This window comes from Helianthus annuus, chromosome 6 (assembly GCF_002127325.2).
Source record: "Helianthus annuus cultivar XRQ/B chromosome 6, HanXRQr2.0-SUNRISE, whole genome shotgun sequence".
NCBI lineage: Eukaryota > Viridiplantae > Streptophyta > Magnoliopsida > Asterales > Asteraceae > Helianthus > Helianthus annuus.
Genome location: NC_035438.2, coordinates 62,168,154 through 62,189,596, shown reverse-complemented (window position 1 = coordinate 62,189,596; position 21,443 = coordinate 62,168,154). Strand labels below are relative to the sequence as shown.

General features: G+C 37.6%; 1 protein-coding gene across 1 annotated transcript; it reads left to right on the top strand.

Annotated features, from left to right (window-relative positions):
* Positions 1 to 9,964: 9,964 nt before the first annotated feature.
* On the top strand, positions 9,965 to 10,918 carry LOC110944769 (protein FAR-RED IMPAIRED RESPONSE 1-like). Its single transcript, XM_022186418.1, has 2 exons — positions 9,965 to 10,168; positions 10,262 to 10,918. The coding sequence occupies exons 1-2, from the start codon at positions 9,965 to 9,967 to the stop codon at positions 10,916 to 10,918; spliced, it is 861 nt and encodes a 286-aa protein (XP_022042110.1).
* Positions 10,919 to 21,443: the final 10,525 nt, after the last annotated feature.

Here is a 21,443-nt window from a genome sequence, read left to right as displayed (position 1 = left end):
TCTTCACACCGGCAGCACCTCGGTATGGAATTGTACAACGTTACAAATGATTTCGTACATGAGGTATATATAGTTGCCTAGATTTTGCTCATAAGGACATGATGTCCATAAGAGCGAAATCAGTAATGTCCATATAAGCGAAATCAGTGATTTCCCACATATGGACATCAGTGATTTCCCACATATGGACATCAGTGATTTCCCACATATGAACATCAGTGATTTCCCACATATGGACATCAGTGATTTCCCACATATGGACATCAGTGATTTCCCACATATGGACATCCTGATTTCCCACATATGGACATGTCCATATATGTGAAATCAACTTTCTCGGGAAATCACCACTACTACTCTACATTCCCGTACAATGTACAATCAGCCCTAAACTAAGACTCGAATGAAGATGTATTCGACAGACAACTGCACCAACAATGATTGTAATATCCAGTATCATGCAGGAAAGGCTAATATAGTAGCTGATGCTTTAAGTCGAAAGTATCACGAAAAACCAAAAAGAGTACGTTCTCTTAAATTAAATCTGCTGATAGATTTAAATGAACAGATTAGAGAAGTACAAGAATCAATAATCAATGACGATACTGAAAAATTGAAAGGAATGATTAAGGAATTAGAACAAGGAACAGATGGAATATGGAGATTCCATAAGAAAAGGATATGGATACCTAAACGAGCAAACCTACGCCACCGAATATTAGAAGAAGCACATAAGTCTAAGTATATAATGCATCCCGGTAGTGATAAATGTATCAAGACTTAAGAAAGAATTTCTGGTGGATAGGAATGAAAAAGGATATAGCAGCTTATGTTGCCAAGTGTTTAACCTGTTCACAGGTCAAAGCTGAACATCAGAAACCCTCAGGTTTGTTGCAGCAATTAGAAATGCCAATATGGAAATGGGAATTGATAACAATGGACTTTGTTACCAAATTACCCAAGACACGAAAAGGTAATGATACAATCTGGGTGATTGTAGATAGGTTAACCAAGTCTGCTCATTTCCACCGATGAAGGAAACTTTCAGTATGGAATATTTAGCCAAGTTATATGTAAACGAAATAGTTTCATTACATGGAATTCCTTGATCAATTGTTTCTGATTGAGATAGCCGTTTTACTTCTCATTTTTGGACAAGTTTCCAAAAAGCAATGGGAACCAAGCTAAATCTAAGCACCGCTTATCATCCTCAAACGGATGGACAAAGCGAAAGGATAATTCAGACAATGGAAGATATGCTTAGAGCTTGTGTAATTGATTTCGGAGGAAATTGGGACGATCACTTACCATTAATAGAATTTTCCTATAGTACCAGCTATCATACCAGTATCAATGCTGCACCATTCGAAGCACTTTATGGACGAAAGTGCCAAACTCCAGTCTGTTGGGCAGAAATTGGAGAAAAGCAACTATCTGGACCAGAGATAGTACAAGAAACAACGGACAAGATTATTCAAGTCAAAGAAAGAATGAAAGCAGCACGCGATCGACAGAAGAGTTATGCTGATAACCGGCGAAAGCCGTTAGAATTTCAGGTAGGAGATAAGGTATTATTAAAAGTTTCTCTATGGAAAGGAGTAGTCAGATTCATTAAGAGGGGAAAGCTAAGCCCCAGGTATGTTGGACCTTTTGAGATTATTAGAAGAATAGGACCCGTAGCATATCAGCTACAACTGCCAGAGGAAATGCCAGGAATACATGATGTATTTCATGTATGTAATCTCAAAAAGTGCTTAGCTGATGAATCGTTAGTAGTGCCTCTTAAGGATATAGAGGTAAATGAGAAACTTAAGTTCATAGAGAAACCCCTACAGATTGAAGACAGAAAAGTCAAGAATCTCAAACACAAGTGATTTGTTCTAGTCAAAGTGAAATGGGATTCCAAGAGAGGACCAGAATACGCTTGGGAGCTTGAATAAGAAATGCAGAGGAAATACCCACACCTGTTCCAGTAGACCTCAAGGACGAGTTCTAAAACAAGGTGGGGAGGATATAACAACCCTCATAAAATATTTAGAACATCCCTACACGCCTTAAAATACACCCCGTATAAGAAAAATGGCCCTAAATACTTTTAATTTTAAAAAAAAATTAAATAAAAACAAAATTTAATGGTTCCTGGCGGGGCGTGACAGACTCCTCTAAGTCTGTCGCGGGGCGCGAGCGAAGGGTCAAGTGGCGCACCCCAGTGCTGCCACATGTCGCATGCGTGTCGAAGCTAGGTCGATGATTGGTCAAGGCTACAGCCTAGGTAGCCTAGCTCACGGGGCGCGACGGCCCCTTGTGTTTCTTTCGTGGGCCGCGAGAGACTGGCGGATCAAAACTATAAATAGGGGCCTCAGGCATTTCATTTTCGTCGTTCAAATCTTGTGCTTCTCTCTCAATTTTTTACATAGCAATTATAATTTCGGGCATTATACCCACTAAAATAGCGAAGCTCTGCCTTGTTGTAAGTATCATAACCCCCGGTTACGTATTAGATACGCTGCCCGATTGATCTAGTGCTCCGTAACATCTGTCGAGTCTCTGCCCGACGTAGTCGTTGGAGTTTCTGTCTCGAGGAAGGTATAACTAATGTAAAATTTGGGTTATAATACTAACACGTGTGCATTGTTTAATTAATAGATTATAACCAGGAATTCACAAAGGAAATATCTAAAGTAGCAATATGAGTAATCTCCTTTTTGTAAGCTGTTTTCACAAAACCTTAATTATTTTAAATTATAATTAGCAGTGATTGAGTCTTTGTAATTCTTCAATTACTGTCGGTATGTTGGGGTTTTGTATACAAAATGTGGAACACGTTACCATTGGACAATGAGATAGACAATGAGATAGCCAATGAGTAATATGACCCACCAGTCCGGATTGACAGTACTGAATGAGTAATTGTATAGATATAAACATTGTAATCGCTCTCAATACTGTGTAATGATAAAACCTACTGATTAAATTGGGATTCACTCACCAGTATTTCCCACTGACAAAATGGTTTTTAAAACGCGTTTCAGGTAACAAAATGTGAAAGCCAATTAGAAGCCAGCTGGACAGCACTGAAGGCTTGGAAATGTGGCTATAAAAGTTACCTAAATAAAGAAAATGTTTTTTATTCAATAAATTAGTGTTTATCCCTATAAACGTGATGTAATGGAAACTTGGGAATTTCCCATGTGTTTATTATTAAAAAAAATGTGGTATTCTACTCTGATAAAATATTTCCTAACTACGGTCCTGATGTAAATTCCGCTGCCAAACTGATAAACACCGATACCCCTGATACTGGCTCGCGGCCGCCTGTTTTCAAGTGATTAGGGGCCGGGGGTTATATATATATATATATATATGTCACACCCATTTCTAAGTCGGAAGCACGAGGTGTGATCCTGAAAGGTTCTCATTGCATACGAATGGTAAACATACTACATGAATGTAAAACAACTCCATAATGCCATTGATAGTTAATATCCAAAACAAAATTTAAGTTTTAAGTTTACATCACAAATAAGATAATTGTTTGAAAAGTTTACAACTTAGTTTCAAAAACAAATATCAAGGTTTTGTTCATCATATCTCCATAAGGAAGCGGGATATAACGAGCAAATCCTACAAAAGTGGCATTGGAGCCTCGACACATAACAACTAGAACTACAAACGACATCCTTGAGCAAAGAGTGACCGCGCGAACATCCATCTAGTTTCCTGAAATACATGTAAGTTTTGGAAAATCGTCAACATAAGTTGGTGTGAATTCATGCAGTTTTTGTATAGAATGGTTGTATACTTGTATGAAAACATGGTATGTAATTTGTAAAACGTGTCAGTGAACTAAGTTCGGTAAATGTAAGGAATATGAGATTGCTAATGGTTTGCAAGGTCACTAACATATGTCACGACATAGGAAGCCACCAAACCTAGGCATTTTTGTCAAGATCGACTAAGACACAAAAGCACCCTTTGGTAGAAGTAGGCCAAGAGTGAGGTTGCCTGAAACCCATTAGATCTAACCTTTTCGTTCCCCGGTTTAAATGTATACGTTGATTAATGGTGCTTATGGTACCCTATTCGTCACATGATCTATGTGTCATTCCATAGTTTTGTGTTCCACATACCATTGTACATGTATTTTCCCCAAGTTTAGAAAACATGTAAAAGTTTAAAAAGTGGGGACATGAACTCACAATTTGGCGTAACTTGCGTCGTAAACGTCACCAGCTTTGTCGTGTAGGCGTTGCAACCTATATGTGTTCTATGTATGCTAGTCACTAGACTTGTAACACACAAGTACAAGTCACCATCTTAAATTTATATATTTGTCTTGTATGTATTCATCATGTGTGAGGGTCGTTCCCTTGTGTGTTGGGTCTCGCCCGTTTGTCTTGTATTCGTAATTTGTATTTGATATCATTCGTTTGTGAATATATATTTTACTTCCAAAGTTATATATTTGCTTATGTAGTATTTGACAAAGGATAGGTGTTAAAAATAATATATTTTTAACTTGTCCAAATAAGTTACTTATATTATTTTCCAAAAATAAATATAAGTATTTTGTTAAATAATATCTTCAATATTATTTTTGTGCAAGTATACTTAGGAAAGTATACTTGTATTTTTATGTAAATACTTATGTGTTTTACATTATTTGCCAAAAATCAATACTTTGATTTTTAATACTTTCCGGAATATATTTCTTAAAAATAATATATTTTTAAAACTTGTGTGAAATATATATATTTTGTTATCTTGCAAAATATATATTTATTCTTGTTATTTTCCGATTTTTGTATCGTTCTTACTACTTGGTAAATGATATATATATGTCCGAGTATCTATATGTAAGTCCAAAATTGTCCTTAAATTGTCCAAGTCCAAGAATTGGTTAAGGAATATATTTATAAAAAATATATTTTCTTCTATTTGTCCATATACCCTTTCATGGGTTATTTTGTATGAGTTTTCGTAGGTATTTGTTATGTATTTTCATGTGTATTTTGTTGGTGATACTCCTTGGGAGTATTTAGTGTATTTTTATGATCCTAATACACTACTACATATAATACACATAGTATACACTTAGCACAAAAATTGGTGATCACTAAATATATATATTTTCCCTAAAAATATACATACTTAATATTGATTTTAGCTTGGAGAAATCCTTATTTCTTAGCTTGTAATTTTGTACAAAAATTAGGAAACCTTGATAAATATTTTAGGTGAATTTTTGGGGGTTAAGTTTCACCAAAACTTATATTTTTCTAAGTGTCAAAATTTTATGAAAATTTTGACATAGTTTCCTCTAAAAATGGAGGTTTCCCATGTTTTCAAAACATGTATTTATTTTCTTTTCATCATCAAAATCAATTTTCAACCAATTTCACAAACAACATACACTAAAATCACCATTAAAAACCTTATGATGAACTTGATTTTTGTTAAAAATGTGTAGTCTTTTAGACCTACACTTTACATACATGGATCTTTCAAAAACAAGTGTTCTTGTTAATTTTAAACAAACTTTTTATGAAACTTTAACTTACTAACTAAACCATCCATGAGTTTTAGGGTTTTAAAGCCTTGAAAATCATGCTCTAAAATCATTCTTATGCTCATTTAAAAGATCTTTATGTTTAAAACAATGTTTCATCATGGATCTTCCAAGATCCGTGCTTAACATACTTGAATCTTTCATAAACAAGCTTCTTGATGAACCTTTAACAAACTTTTCATGGAGTTTAGTTTCAAAAGTTAGTTTTACATAAACTTAGTTATTTCAAGAACACAAGATCATGCTTTAAAAACCATTTTTCAAGTTCACATAAAGGTTTCATAAGTTCATCTTCAAGTTTAACCATGAATCTTTCAAGATCCATGCTTAAACTTGTTAGATCTAAGCTTCTAACAAGCTTTAACATGATAGATCTAAACATAAACACAAGATTCAACAACAACAACTTCATCACAAACATCAAACATCACTAAAATCACTTGTTTTCCTTAAGATTATGTTAGATCTTTACATCTTCATCTTTTAAAGTTTAGTTTCTTAGATGGTGTGACTTGAACATAACATTAACATGAACTAAAATAGTGTTTAGAAGGCTTACTACTAGCTCTATTGGCTAGGGAAGTGGCATAAGAAGGAAGATGATGAAGATGGAAGAGTATGAGAGGTTAAAAGCTCCACAAGGTGGTCCTTCAACTTCTATCACTTGTAGCTTCCTTAGATAGCCTCCATACACCTTTGTATATGCTTAGATTGCCTTGAAATGGATTGAAAATGGTGGATGTAAAGTGTGGATGTGTGGCTGAGAGTTGGGAGTGGAGGGAGGAGGAAAGGATGTGATTTTTGAATGAAGATGATAATGAAAGAAGTCTTATGGTTCTAGTCCTTTTATCCTCCAACACCATAATGTCCAAAGGATTTATTGTCTAATATCTTACTAACATTGCAAACATAATAATATAAAGTGGTGTGGGTCCCTATGGGGACAGTTGGAAGAAGGGGGGTTAAATGTAAATTCTTGGAAGTTAAGGGTAAAATATGTAAACTAGAAGGTTTAAGTATGTTTAAGTGTGTTTAGGTGTTTTTATGATTTTTAAGGTATTTTATCACCAATACTAGCTTTATATCATAAAAACAATGCTTCTAGTCTAGTTTTGATGTTTTGGCTAGTGTCCGGTTATTCGTTCGGTTAACGGTTCGTTAAAGTGCTAAATTGCGCAGTTTTCCTAGGTATAAAGCACTTTTATGACAGTTTTCATTCCCGACACTTTATAAGTTATTCTGGACACTAAAACATCAATCCTGCAAAGTACATTAGTGTTAAATTGCTGAATTATTGCTGAACTTTGTAGAATTCAGCATTTAGAGTGAGTTTTGGGTGTCTTTTTGTGCGTATTTTAGCTTCCGGAAAGTGTATATGTTAACCCTTGTATCCACACTTGGGTTTTAATGTGTTTTTGATGTTGGACCTACTCCTAGGCCCTAAATCTACTGTCTGACTGCTTTATGCGGAAGTGCTGACACAGCGTGTCTTACCGGTGAGTTCACTAGTCTTTCTGACGCAACACTTAATGTAATTACACAATGCAGTATTTGAAGTATAAAACATGCATGAACTCATATGTAAAGCAAATAATCACATAATGTTGACGTTTAAGCAAATAATTGCAAATAATAAATAAAATAGTACGGAAATTACTTATTTTGTGCCAGTTGTCACAATATATATATATATATATATATATATATATATATATATATATATATATATATATATATATATATATATATATATATATATATATATATATAGGATAATGCTTGGTAAAAAACCCCATTTTTTTAGGAAACTTAGCAAACTATATATGTGGCTAGCATGTTGCCACGTTGCACTGATCTCTTTATTTTAACTTTTACATCAAGGTTATATTAGTAAATTTCTTTAACCCCCAAGAATTATGAGGTGACCTTTTCATTAATTGCCCATCAAACCCATCAAATCGTACATTCACTCTCCCCCATATTTCTTTTTCATATTTTCCTTTTATCTCTTCTTCATCACTCACCAGAGAAACACCAAACTTCATATTTACACCAAAGTAGCAAGCATCTCCATTAATATATATGGAGACAAATCCACCAACCTCTGAATTAATGTCGCCGGTCCGTGGTTTCCCAAACCGGTTTTTTTGCAGCGACTTCCAAAACGATGAGGAATTTAATGCTCCAGGTTTGTCCATATATGTCAATTAACTGTTCTAGAAGATCTGTTTTTTTTTTTTTTTTTGTCTTTTACAACTTTTTAATCTAATAATCCAACCTATTCTGCATGGCCATGTTCACCTGTTGCATTCGAAGCTTCTGCATACACTTATATGCATGTTGATTGTTCTCGGTCATCTGAAGCGCCTGTTAGATCCCCGGATGTTGTGGTATCCAACAATTTCATGAACAACGCGTTTAATGATGACCAGGTTATGGATACTGAAGAAGGTTTGTTTTTTCTATACACTTTTCTTGTTTTATTTCTTCACCAGATATGTCATTGTTCAAACATATTCCATAATGTTCACATGTAGCATCCCAAGATTCCCAGATGGAGGCCATGACTCTTGCTGTTTCTGGATCATCTCATGGTCCTTCTATGTTTGCTGAATCATCACGCGGCCAGTTAGACGGTTGTACAATGGACAATGGGAGCCCACTTTATTCTCATATCACAGATTTATAACCTTTTTTGTCATGCCATTTATTGCAGATTCATAACTGTTTTCGTTTTATGGTACAGGTCCTTCGAATCCATACTTTGTTTTTGATACCCCTCAGGGAACCCGTTACTGGATTCCTAATGTCGCTGATAAGTTCATACCAGTGTGTGGCAAAACTTATCCAACCTTTCAGGATGTTCTTTCCATGTATGAACTTTATGCGCTTGAAGCAGGTTTTTCTGTAAAAAAAAGGGCAAACTAAAGTCTGGAATGGAATTCCCACACACAAGTATCTCCGATGCTCAAAATATGGAAAACCCCAACCAAAGAGGACTTTTGACACCCTAGATGAATCTTCTGTTAAGCACCGGAGGACCACCTTCACATGGTGTGACTGTAAGGCAAGCATACTTGTCTCGATCTCGAACGATTCATACACAGTTCTGAGTTTCAATGATATTCATAATCATGAACTTGTTGAGAGTTACAACCGTGATCTTAGCAAGATATCACGGAAACTGTCATTCTCCACGAAACAATTCATTCATAACATGAGTCTAAACCGCATCGGACCAATGAGGTCTTATAGATGTCTTGTAGCTTTAAAAGGAGGGCATCACAATGTCAATGGGACACCGGTCGATTTTAAAAACTTTAGCCACCAGCTGCGAATTTTTATTGGTGAACGCGACGCGCAAGTTTTCCTTGAACGCTTGCGTGAGCGTTATGACAACCTACCCAACTTCTTTTTTGATTACACTGTATCAAACGGAAAGTTGTCCTCTGTATTCTGGGCTGATGAGATTTCAAAGCTTAACTACAAAGCTTTTGGCGATGTCCTAGCGTTTGACGCAACTTACAGCACAAACAGGTTAGTCCCCCCCCCCCCCTCTCTCTAACATATGTTAGGCCTGATCCCCAAGTATCCAATATTAACCCCAAAAACGTTGTTCATATTGTTAACATCAAATCAATTTTTTTGTTCACAGGTACAAGATGGTTTTTGTGCCATTCACGGGTGTGGATCATCATTTCCAATGTGTTACATTTGGAGCGGGTTTGATATCAACTGAGTCAATTGAATCTTACGTGTGGTTGCTTAATGCTTTCTTGAAGGCACACGGTACTCAACCAACTCTCGTGCTGAGTGATCAAGACCCATCCATGCTACAAGCTGTTCCTATGGTCTTTACCGAATCACGACACCGTCTATGCATGTGGCATATAATGAAAAAACTACCCTCCAAGGTATACATAAGTTTGTTAACCTTTAACATGTGTTATTCAACATAACACTAATTTTATATGTCTTCTCAAACTGTTTTAATCTAACTCGTGTTATAACTATTAAATTTTTCAGATCTCTGCCGATGTGCTCGATAACACTGATCTTCGGTCCTGCATTCATCGTTTGGTTTGGAATGTTTATATCAAACCTGAAACGTTTGAGTCCCGCTGGAATGACCTCCTACAAACATTTGGGCTTCAAGACCACAGCTGGTTGAACGACATGTACAACATCAAACATCTCTGGGTACCAGCCTACTTTAGAGAACTGCCCATGTGTTGCTTGATGAAGACCACCTCCCGCTGCGAAAGCTCTAACGCTGCCTTCAAGGTTAACTCAACAAGCGCAAACACCCTTGTACAATTTATGATGTGCTTTGAAAATAGGGTAGACAGCCAACGATATCGTCAACGTGTTTCGGAGTTCAAAACCTCTTCCACAATGTTCACTGGCAGTACTGATTTAGCGATAGAACAACACGCGTTCGCCATTTACACAAACGCTGTTTTCGCCCAAGTTCAAAAAGAAATAATTAAAGGGAAGTTTTTATGCTACATCACAAACCAGAGCGAGACCAGCGATTCCAGTCTTCTGATAGACGTCACTCATTTGGATAAAAGGAACAACATCACAAACGTCTATCAGGTAACACATGTTAGGCAATTTCATTATTCCCCATCCTCTAACATATTTTGCATCTAAAGGGCTTTTCTTTTTTTTTGTCTATGTTCAATTCAGGTTACGTATAACAATGTGGATCAATCGGCCAGTTGCTCATGCAGGAATTTCATACGTATCGGATATCTGTGTCGCCATGTCTTTTGTGTCTATCGCTTGAAAAATGTTGAAAGGATTCCACCACAATACATAAACGACAGGTGGCGCCGAGATGCCCTCCCCAAACATGTTTTTTCAATTTCCAGTCGATACGGAGTAAACCCACACGCACCGTCCGTTATGCGGAATGAAATCCTCGACCTCGTTACTGAATGCGTTGATGTTGCTAGAACCGATGAGGATGCGTTGGCAAAATTGGTTGACCAACTCAGGGATTTCAAGATCAATGTTCTTTCCAGGCAACCGTTGTCAACAACTGAAAATGAATCAAATGAGTCTCAAATGGAAGAAATAGTTGGGCAGCCAATCAACATTCCAGTCGAAGTTGCTAATCCAGAAGTTGCACGCAATAAAGGATGTGGTACTCATACTCGCATTTCTGGGCCCGGTGAGAAGGCCAAAGCAAAACCACCAAAACGTCCAAAGCAGCTTCGCTTATGCAAGCGTTGTGGTCTGTATGTCGACGACCACGACTCACGCAACTGCCTTAAGGTGGCTGCAATGAAAGCAGCAAAGGCAGCTGCTGAACAACAAAGGCAGTCCGCCACTGGCGACTGATCATCTGATTAAAATCTTTTATGTAGTACTATGTCATGGGAGACTCTTCATTTTGGCCTTGTTACACACATGTAACAGTCTTTTGACATCATCCTGCTATTCTCTGTTACGTGTGTAAGAAGGTGGAACTATTTTCGTCCCAATAACTATAAATAGGATTGTAAGAAACTCTATGGCCTTTGGCCACTTTTATGATCTTAGCCCGAAGATCATTCGTGGACCGCTGTGGTCTATTAAGCGGTTTATCTTAAGATTATCTGCATTTTGATATCTGTTTTTCTATGTTTTATTTTTTTTACGATGGCAAAAAAAAAAAAAAAAAAACAGATGCTTAACACATGTTAATTTCCCATAATGATTTGCTCTTTTTAACTTGAAGGGATCAAAACAATCTTTGTTACCACACAACCTGGAATAAAAAAAGCAGCTTGGGTCTGTGAACTTGAAAGCATCAAAACAATCTTTGCTAACCACCCAATCTGGAATAAAAACACATGGTTAACACATGTTAGTTCACGTAATGCTTTGGGTCTGTAATCTTGAAAGTTTCAAAACAATATGTGTTAACCACATAAAAACAACATATATATTAAACCACGTCAGGTTATAGAAATAGACTTCAAGCAACTTAAACAAACATTCTACTACTAGGTTACATGAAAAGAAAAAAAAAACATAATAAAACACAAACAAGACGACATTCGTATGTCGTTTTGTTACAACATAAGGTCATCAGGTTAACACATTTTCAACCATTTTCAGCATACTAACTACCCATGGGTATCCTCCATTTGTAACAAGCTTTTAATCATGGTGTGGGAAATTCCTCATCATGAAAGTACACAGGAGACGGGCTGCGCTCACCCTCCCATGGGTCATGGTAACACCAGGACTGGATTGTTTCGGGTGAGTATGGACACAACGGGCAGCCACACATTTCATGGTCTGGATCCGTCAGCAACCTAACCAACTCATCTGGTAGCCCCTTCAACTTTTCATCATCTGGAACAACGTGCTCCCTTTGGCCTGATGGATCTTGCGACACACCATCTACATCAGTTACGTTTTTGGTTCCGCTTTCTGAAGCATCTTCACCTGAAGCTACTCCAGTTTTCCCGTCCTCTCCATTCTGGTTAGACCCTTTTCTTTCCTTAACCTCCCCGCACCGGCCCTCACATGCTTCCTTCCCCTTTTGTTTGAGCTTCTCCATGCTTGGTTGGCTAGCCGTAACCTTACCTTCACACGGGTCCATTACATTAAAAGACTTTTGGGACATCTTCCAGTTTATGGTTAACTGAAGTGGTGAAGTATTACAGAATATTAATTTGGTTCTTCCCTCCAATACTTATAGAGGAGTTCCCTGTCTACATTTCATATAGTCTTTTGTGACTTGACTTTTGATGTGACCAAAAGGTGATAAAAAGCAATTGTTCCTTTTCCCAATAAAGTTGCTTTTATAGACCCCAACCCATATGCTTGTACTATTCTGCCAACAACTTTCCCCAATTTCCCATATTTGTACTACCTGTTTAGAAATCCTGTTCCCCTTTGAAGCAGCATTTTTTTTTCTATAAGGTTAAAAAACAATTTCTAATATAACATTATAAACTACGTCAATAAACTAGATTAATACTATTCTACGCCATTTAACAACACATCAATAATCTTCAGAGTTTAGAATTACCAACTAACTAAACATCATATTGAATAAATATAGTGTATCCCCAAAAAGACATCGTGACGATGCCATACCCAACAAAACACCTACCCCGCATTACGTTTAAAGCAAAATCCCCAAATCCATCAAAGTTCATTACATGTTTCCAAAAAACATAGCTGGCCAAATTAATGCACAATTGTTCTACATTAACATGTGTTAGCCACCCTAACACGTGTTACTCTATCCGGCAATCTTCCTTGATTTTGGGCAGCAGCACATTCACCTCCGAAGATAATATGTGCGCCGCATACCTCTTTCTCAACTTTCTCACCTCCGCCATCTTCCTTGCCCCACTCGTGCTGAACCCACAGTTAAAACTTTGGTTTTTCCCCATATAGCACTCCATGTGCCGCATCAAGAAGACCCCACAATCAGTTGTGTTTGCGGTGGTCGCCCAAGGAACCGGCATACGCTGGATGTTGCAGTACTCTATGTCATCGGCTCGTGGATTCCCAACCTCCCGCAGATATTGCACAAACATATCTTTCTGCATACGCATACACAAGACATGGTCGGTAATTCTAAAAAAAAAAAAAAGCAGTCTTGCCAGTGTTATCACACTTATTTTTTATACATGCTAGCTTTGTAACTTACGATCTTATACGCTGTGTCCTTGTGTAGGTAGTAGACACTATCTTCTATCAACTGACCTTGTCGGGCTTTGTCATTATCAACGACATAAATCCCGGGGTCGCGTAACTCAAACACTAGCAAGTAAAAGTGTTTGTGCTCCAATATAGGGAAGAAAACAATGTCTTGATTTCGGAAATCAGGCACGTAATCAACTCTGTTAACCGCACTTTTTATCCCAAGCCGAAACTTGTGCATCCGCGCCTCTACTCCGCCTTCCTCAGATGTGAGCATCCATGGAAACTTTAAGCATAACAGAGAAATTAATAAGGTCAAAACTATGACACACTGTAATCTATATATACATGACACTTACCACAACTTTAGTACCAAAGAATTGCCTACTGTAAGCCTCCCGTGATTTTCTTTTCTCTTGGAAGTTTAGCACCTCCGCCCAACAGTCAATGATACCATCCGAGACCTCATTGCCAATATTTAAACTCTTGAACATAGACCGAGACGCTTGTACATGGGTAGGGCTTCTAAACAGCAACTCCCTGGTGTCAGGTGTACAAATCATAAATTAAATTTCATACGTTAACATATGTAATTTACTGTGTTACTAAAATTTCGTACGGTGACGCCCCTACTTACACAGACATGTGTATCGGACTATCTACATCAGCCCCCGACGACGAACCCTGTTCCCTCCTGCGGTAAAAAAAAAAAAAAAAAAACAATTATATAGTGTGGAACTTTGTTGATGGTTTACCCTATTCCTATAAAACAAGAAACCACGTTGCAGTTCTACTTACACGTTTGCCTCCATTGCCCGCTTCCTACGACAAAACCCACTTAAAAGGTGCATTGGGCTTTCATCAGCGTATATGTACTCCCACAGATTAGTCTCCTTCTTACTAATTGGCTGGCCCATGTCAACAGTCCTTATATAGTAAGGTGATCTGTTTGGCTCCGCTGCCACCTTCTCTCTGAAGGGGAGTTTCCTTTTTTGTGCCCCCAACTCAGCCAACATACGAACACGGTTTGCAAGCGGAATATTGTCCTCCACCTCATACATATCACCCCCACAAGATCCCAGCCCAGTTTGACCTTTGTGGATTGCAATGGCCGGGTCATAGGAGCTAACTGGGTCTACCATTATAACCATGCTCAAGTCTGTGGTAGCCTCCATATCGCCTATCACATATAAAATAAATAGCTGATGTAACGCATAAACTATTACAACACATTTGATTCGATAAATGAATGTGCTTCAGCTCACCAGAACGTTCGGTTTCTGTCCGAGGGATGTCATCCATCTTCCCACTTGTGCAACCTGCACGTTTAATGCAAATAAGTATATTATACATGACTCGAACTAACCCATCCATACTAAGTTTGCTTAATGCTATATCGTACCAATTTCCTGTGACACGTCGCCTTGGCTCCCAATTTGTGTCATCCCAAGGCTCCAATTCGGGCCATCTAAATTTCGTTCATAAAAAACGGTCTCGCCTGCGCACACTGTATGTATGCCTAACACGTGTTAACTCACTAAATGATACATGGGGGAAACCATTTAACACATGTTAGATCATGATAGTCCTTACCGTCATTCTCCGCAGGAGGGACCTCTTCAGCCGCTTTCCCTTTTCCATCGACAACATGGGCCCTCTCAATACTGTCGCCCGAAACTAAATCTAACCCCGCGCTACTGCACCCTTGCATATTTAGAATAGTAGCACGCATACCATCATGCTCAATCTTACCTTCTGCAGCTGCATAACACAATGCTGTTACATCACATGCACAACTTACTACCAGAAAAACCTTAAACACTTACCGTTAAAAACACGGTCAGTCTCATCAACAGTCCCCTTGACTTCGCCATCCAGAACCCCCTGTTCGTCCTTATCATCAACAGCACCTTCCGCAGCTGAAAAAACGACGCCACCACTCTCTTCTTTTTTTCCATCAGATGCAGCCCTAACTTCATTCTCAATCTTAGGATCTGTACTTGCATAAACATTTTTCGAGTTAACACATAGCTAAGCCTGGCTAAACAAATAACACGGTTTTCGAAGCTTACCTTCCTTCTCATTCCATTCATCATGTTTCCTATCCTTGGCCTCCATCTCTACCATTTTGGCCACCTCTTGATCACAAACAAACCTTTCTTCGTAAATCTCATCCTTTTTGACGTCATTCGCTTCAAGATTGGTGTTCTGTTCATCATTGTCATTCGCAGCCACTTTATTGTCTGTATTCACTCTATGTTCAGCACGTGTAACAAACTGCATGTCCAGACCACGGTAATCTGTGCAGACAAGATGACCTATGTTAAAGAAAATAAAGTAACAAAGCACACTTTTAGAGTCAATCATTATTAAAGTCGTACGGGAACTACCACGTGCACCCTGCGCTTCTGCTGCTTTAATACGCAGTATTGCACGCATTAAACCCAGCGGCTTATGCACTTCTTCAGCATCATTTTTATCCACCCCTCCTGCTCCTTTATTTTCTTCGGCCCCACCAACACTACAGTCACCGCCACTTGAATTACCAGCATCATGAACACTCTTATCACCTTCCCCAACTTCATTTGTTTTTTGCCCAACTTCACTAAAGCTCAGTTCTCTCTCTTCCAGCTGCTTCTTAGTCTTGCTTAACCCTATAACATCACATGAATATTAAATGGGTTTCAGTAACGTACCCATATTAGACGGTACTACAGGTTAACAAGCAACAAACTACGCGTTTAATTCAAAATCTATATGTATGTTGATACTGCTAACACATGTTACATATTACCTGATTCGTTGCCACCATCCGTTTTTCCGCGATCAATCTTTATTTTCGACTTCTGGCAATTCGGGGTCACAAAGCTTGCTTTTGTTTCGGGAGCATCCTTCAACTTATTCAGACGGGGAGATCTCCTTACCTGCGCCGACATAACTCCTTCCAGCGCTCCAGTACACTCGTTTCCATCAGCAAATACGCATGATTCCCCCGCCCCATCTGCTGCAACCACAAGGGAAGGTTATACTATACGATAACTAACACCTTGACGTGTGTTACAGTAGACATATCATTCCATAACATACAGTAAAGTAAAGGTACATAAACTCTTTTTCGGTTTAAACGTACTCTTAAAATGGGTATAACATGTAACAATCTACCTTTTTCTTTGCCACCTTCCGTGCCTTGTCCACCAATCTGCATAGTTGTCTTTCTCCTTTTTGGCGTCACAAATCCTTCTTCTGTCTCCCTGGCATGCTTTAAGTTCTCAAGTCTTGCTGATCTCCGCACCTCACCAGAGTTTCCACCATCTTCCATCTTTTCAGCATAATTTTCAACACCATCATTTACGAATGATTGCCCCGGAACATCAGCTGCACATCCCAAAAAAAATTTGTCAATCATTACAGGCTGAAGCACCGGCAAAATGTGTTACAGTGACACAATTAACAATGATAACCAACACAAAATGTATAACATTTAACACGTGGTTCCGTGTTCATTTCATAAACATCGTCAGCACACCTTCTTGGTCATCGAAGTTTATCGCTGAAGATCCTACTGCTTTCAGCCTACTTTTACTGATTTTTTTGTTTTGCCGGATAAGCGACTTCCTGTACAAGCTCGCTATTGGTGACCCATCCGAAAAATCATCATCGATGCCATCCCCTATGAAAACGTTCCCACAACGATCAATGGATTTCAAAAAATTTAACTAAATAACACAAACAATAACAGTTACTAACCAGCGTTCTCTCCTTCGTTGATGTGATTCTTTTCATCATCTCTCAAATCTTCCAAGACCGAATTGATCTTGTGTGACGCTAAATCTACCGCATCATCGTGATCCTCCCTTTCACTATCTTTCTTCTCAAACAAACTATCAAACGTTGACTTCAACTCTTGTACTTCTTCGTCTTCATGGCTCTCCACCAATAGCGAATCTAACATACCCTCAATTTTGACTTTGTTCTTCTTTGTCACGTTTATTAACTGTCGTACTATCGTCAACCTCTCCTGTTGAGAATAGTTTTTTAACATTTTTTTGCACACTATGAACATATACTAATTGCAAAAAACACATGTTAGAGCATCCAACTTTACCTCTTTAGTTGCCCATTGTTCCACGTTATAGTTTCTGGGACGTGTTAATCCTTTAAACCGTCCAGTTCCAAACCCACCCGCAAGGATTTCAAGCCTTTCTCTCTCTCTCAATCTTTTCAAGTTCCAAAAGGCTAAAGGACACACCGCACTGTCCACCTCCATCCCCGTGCACTCAATGCTATCAACATACAACAACTACAAGAAACAACGACACGTTCAGCAAGGGAATAATCAACTATTCTAACACATGTTAATTATCTAAGTTATTTAAAGTTGTTTACCATCAGAATCGCTAGAGGACCAACAAAGAAACTCTATGGGTCAAGCCGATTCCATGTATCCTTGCAAGTTCTCAGCTTTTCTACAACAAAGTCACACCAGTCTATTGTTGCAAAGTCCATCTCTTCATCCAGATACTCCAATATTTCTTCCCGTAAACAACTTTGTTTATGACAATCCACCAGCACTGCCACAAAACACATTACAAAATCCATCCTGAAATCGAAACTGTCTTCGCCATCGGACTCATCAATCATTTTCACCATCTTTGTCGGCGGCACCATTGCCCCCGGGTATCTCGCCCTCCAATCCGTAATGGCATCACTCAGCATCGGCAGCTTACCAATCGAACTAAACTTTTGTCCACCAGTCGGAATCCCTAACAACTTATGCAGGGCTTTCCTGTTCACCTTGATATCACCGGCAGGCGTACATATCAACATTTTATCTGGATTAAAATTGTCCACAACAAAATAAGCTAACTTGGCCGGCAAACCATCAACGCTGAAAGTTAGCATGCGTCCAAATCCCATTTCCCTGACTGCGTCACGTTGTTGTTCTGTCAATGCCCGTACACACTTATAAAACTGCAATGGTGCAGATCTTGTCCTTATGCCTGGAAATTCATCCTTTTTTGCTCGCTTGCGGGCTTTCTGAACCTTTTCCTGTTTCTTACCAACTACCTTCGGTTTCCCTGCTCTACCTTTCCCATTTTCAGAAGAACCCTTGTTCTTTTTGGTCTTTAACGCTCCGCCCTTCGATGAAGCCGTCACGTCTGCCCTACTTACTAAAATAACATTTTATACGAAACAACAACATTACAAACAATTAGTCTAATTTGCAACATCCGATGATAACATGTAAGAATTTTGCATTCATAACATCCACATTTTTGAAGGGCTTAAAAAATAACTAACACATGTTACTGCGTTTTCAGAATCAAGCACAACTAACACATGTTAATGCGTTTTCAGGATCAAGCGCAACTAACACATGTTAACAGAAGCCAACAGTATGTAACTAACCACGTTTTCTTTTATTTCCGCACCCGGAAATATCCCCGACAATGCTTTTTGTCCCTATAGTTTAAACATGTTAATGAGTTTTATCTGGATACGCAACTAGCCTCTATTGCAACAAAAAGGAACTTACCCATGTTCTTTTTGTTATGTCCCCGCCTGCTTTCCACACAACCTTCATTTAGCACCGATACATTCGTAAGTTAGACGATTAACCGCAACTATACTTTATACAAATTATAAACAATATTACTGCTTAATCGTTACCTGTTTTCTGTCTATTCCCATGGCTTGCTGACACACTATCGGCATCATCATAAACTGCAAGGCATCCGACACAATTCAGTTATGCCCAATTTCATATCCAACACACTATCAACATACAAATCACCTTGAAGTATGTTAAGAGTTCAGAAACATAAAAATTCTAACCTAACTCCCGTTGGGTCGGACCAAAGTCAGATCGTTGTTTGGAAGGACCGGGCTTGGGTTCCTCGGATAAAATCACAACGCTAGGGCTACCAGAACTTTTTTGCCCTAACTTGTGTTTCGAAGTCCTACATATTTAAAAAAAACTAACTCAGGTGCCTTTTTCCTATAATCCGTTGAAGAAAACCAACTTGGACATGACGGATAACAACAAACTAACCTTTTGTTTGAACTCTGAATCTTCCGTAAGCGTTTCAGCTTCAACGACGACGACAAGATTATGAACGACTTCCTCATTCTTCAAGCTGGACACTATCGGCTTCCGTGTTAGGGTTTGGGGGGAGTAGCTTTTCCCTGATTCTTATGAATGGTAAAGAAGAAAACCTTTTGAATTGTGTTAGGGTTAAGGACGAGAGAGAAATATGAACAGGAGTGTAGAAATGAGTAAAATGGAAAAGGAGAGAGATTTTTGAATTTTGTTACACTTCTTTGATTAGACTGCTACTGCATGGCAGTGGTTTCTGTCATCCCAATGCTTATGTTACCTACTGAAAATGCCCTTGGATGGTACAAGTTGGCAGTCTTTTGTATTTCCTTTTATTTTTATTAACACCAAAATAATCATGGCCTTTGATCAACTTAGATGTAAGCTAATCAATGGTTCAGAATGGGTTTCCATAGTTTTCTTAAAAAGAAGGGGTTTCTTATCTAACCAAGCCCTATATATATGTATATTATATTGATGTGACAGTTATATGTTTTATTATGTTATTTATTAAACATTATTTCGTTGGTGTTAACTTTGATTTTTCAATAAAACCTATATTTCTTTTATCATTGAACATATTGTGTTTTTACCATTCTATCATTCAACCATATTAAATATTTGAAAATTTTTAGAAATCGCTAATAAAAACAATTATCATCATTATTTTTCACTTTTTAATATTTTAACCAACATTCTTTTGAACTTAGTGAACTATTAAGTAAAAAATATAAGTTTATTAAAAAAGATTAATAATTAATATCTTATTAAAATTAATTGGTTAGTGATATAATAACAATTTTTAATTAAAAAGTTAAGTGTCCATAATTAAGTATGAAAGAGATGCTTGAAAATCAAAAAGTGGATTCCTCTAGTATATGACATGTGTCCTACTTGGGGTTTTTTTCATTTTTAGTACTTATGTTTTGCTTAAAAAATCTATTTTAGTTAAAATATTTTTTTTTTTACTTTTTTAATCTAATAGTTTGGTTTTAATATCAATTTTAGTCCAATTCACTTAACTTCATCCAATTTTAATGTTAATTTTTCACAAAATGACCAAACTAACCTTAGCCCCATTTCTAAACTAATACATTATCTTTATATACTAATAAATGAAATCGTTTTAGACACATGTCACTCTCTAGTGCCTTCTCATTTTAAATAATAATATACTAATTTTTATACACATTATAAGATATATATATATATATATATATATATATATATAGATAGAGAGAGAGAGAGAGAGAAACGGGATCAGGAGAAAACGAATAAAATTGTGAAAACGGTGAGAACGGATTCTGGCCGTACACGTGGCACACGATATAATGAAGGGCGGAGGGGTTTTTTGTCCTTTTATATTCTTTTTTCCAATGCGTCTTACAACACCGCTTCATTTTGGCGTATAAGATTTTTTTGGCGTTTAGTTAGATTTAATAACTACATGGCGTTTTATTGTTTTTTAGATCTACCTCGATAAAATCGTTTTTGCATTACATAGTAAATATTTTGGCGTTTATTTCATTCCCAAATTCATTAAAATCAATTAACAATTCTAACATCTTTACGTCAATGGCGTTCCCAAATTCATTATATATCTTTAAAAATTCAAACTTTACAATTTTTTAGGCTTTTTTTAGATTTAAGGAGTTGAATTAATTTCATATATGTCATAAAGGTAAATTTTCTTGGCGTTCATGGCATTTTAAAATTCATTGTAATTCATTAGTAATTCAAAAGATTACAACTAAGACGAAATCAAACAAAACTAATAGTCTTCTGTGGATGGTATTACATCAAAGATGTACCCATCGCTTTGTTCATCACTTTCTTCAGACTCATTATCATCACCTTGTGCATTGGCGTATAACGCCATAATCTCGCCTCGTCTTTGTTGCATCCTATACTTAAATATCATCACAACCCTGGATCTTGCATCTTTCGAAGGTGCTATATCACAGAGTTGTTCAAGAAGATGTAGTCTATATGTGTTCAACATTTCGTCCATTGTCAATAAATAATGGGTGTGCCTATTGGCACACTAAAGTGCCTATTGGCACACCAAACCCTAGCAAAATTAGGGTTTATCTACGCAGCGTATTGGTCAATACGCAGCGC

Excerpts from the sequence above, each read along its gene's own strand:
- LOC110944769 (XM_022186418.1), top strand. The coding sequence starts at position 9,965 with ATGTTCACTGGCAGTACTGATTTAGCGATAGAACAACACGCGTTCGCC. Across the intron at positions 10,169-10,261 it reads ACATCACAAACGTCTATCAG|GTTACGTATAACAATGTGGA; the intron begins GTAACACATGTT and ends TGTTCAATTCAG.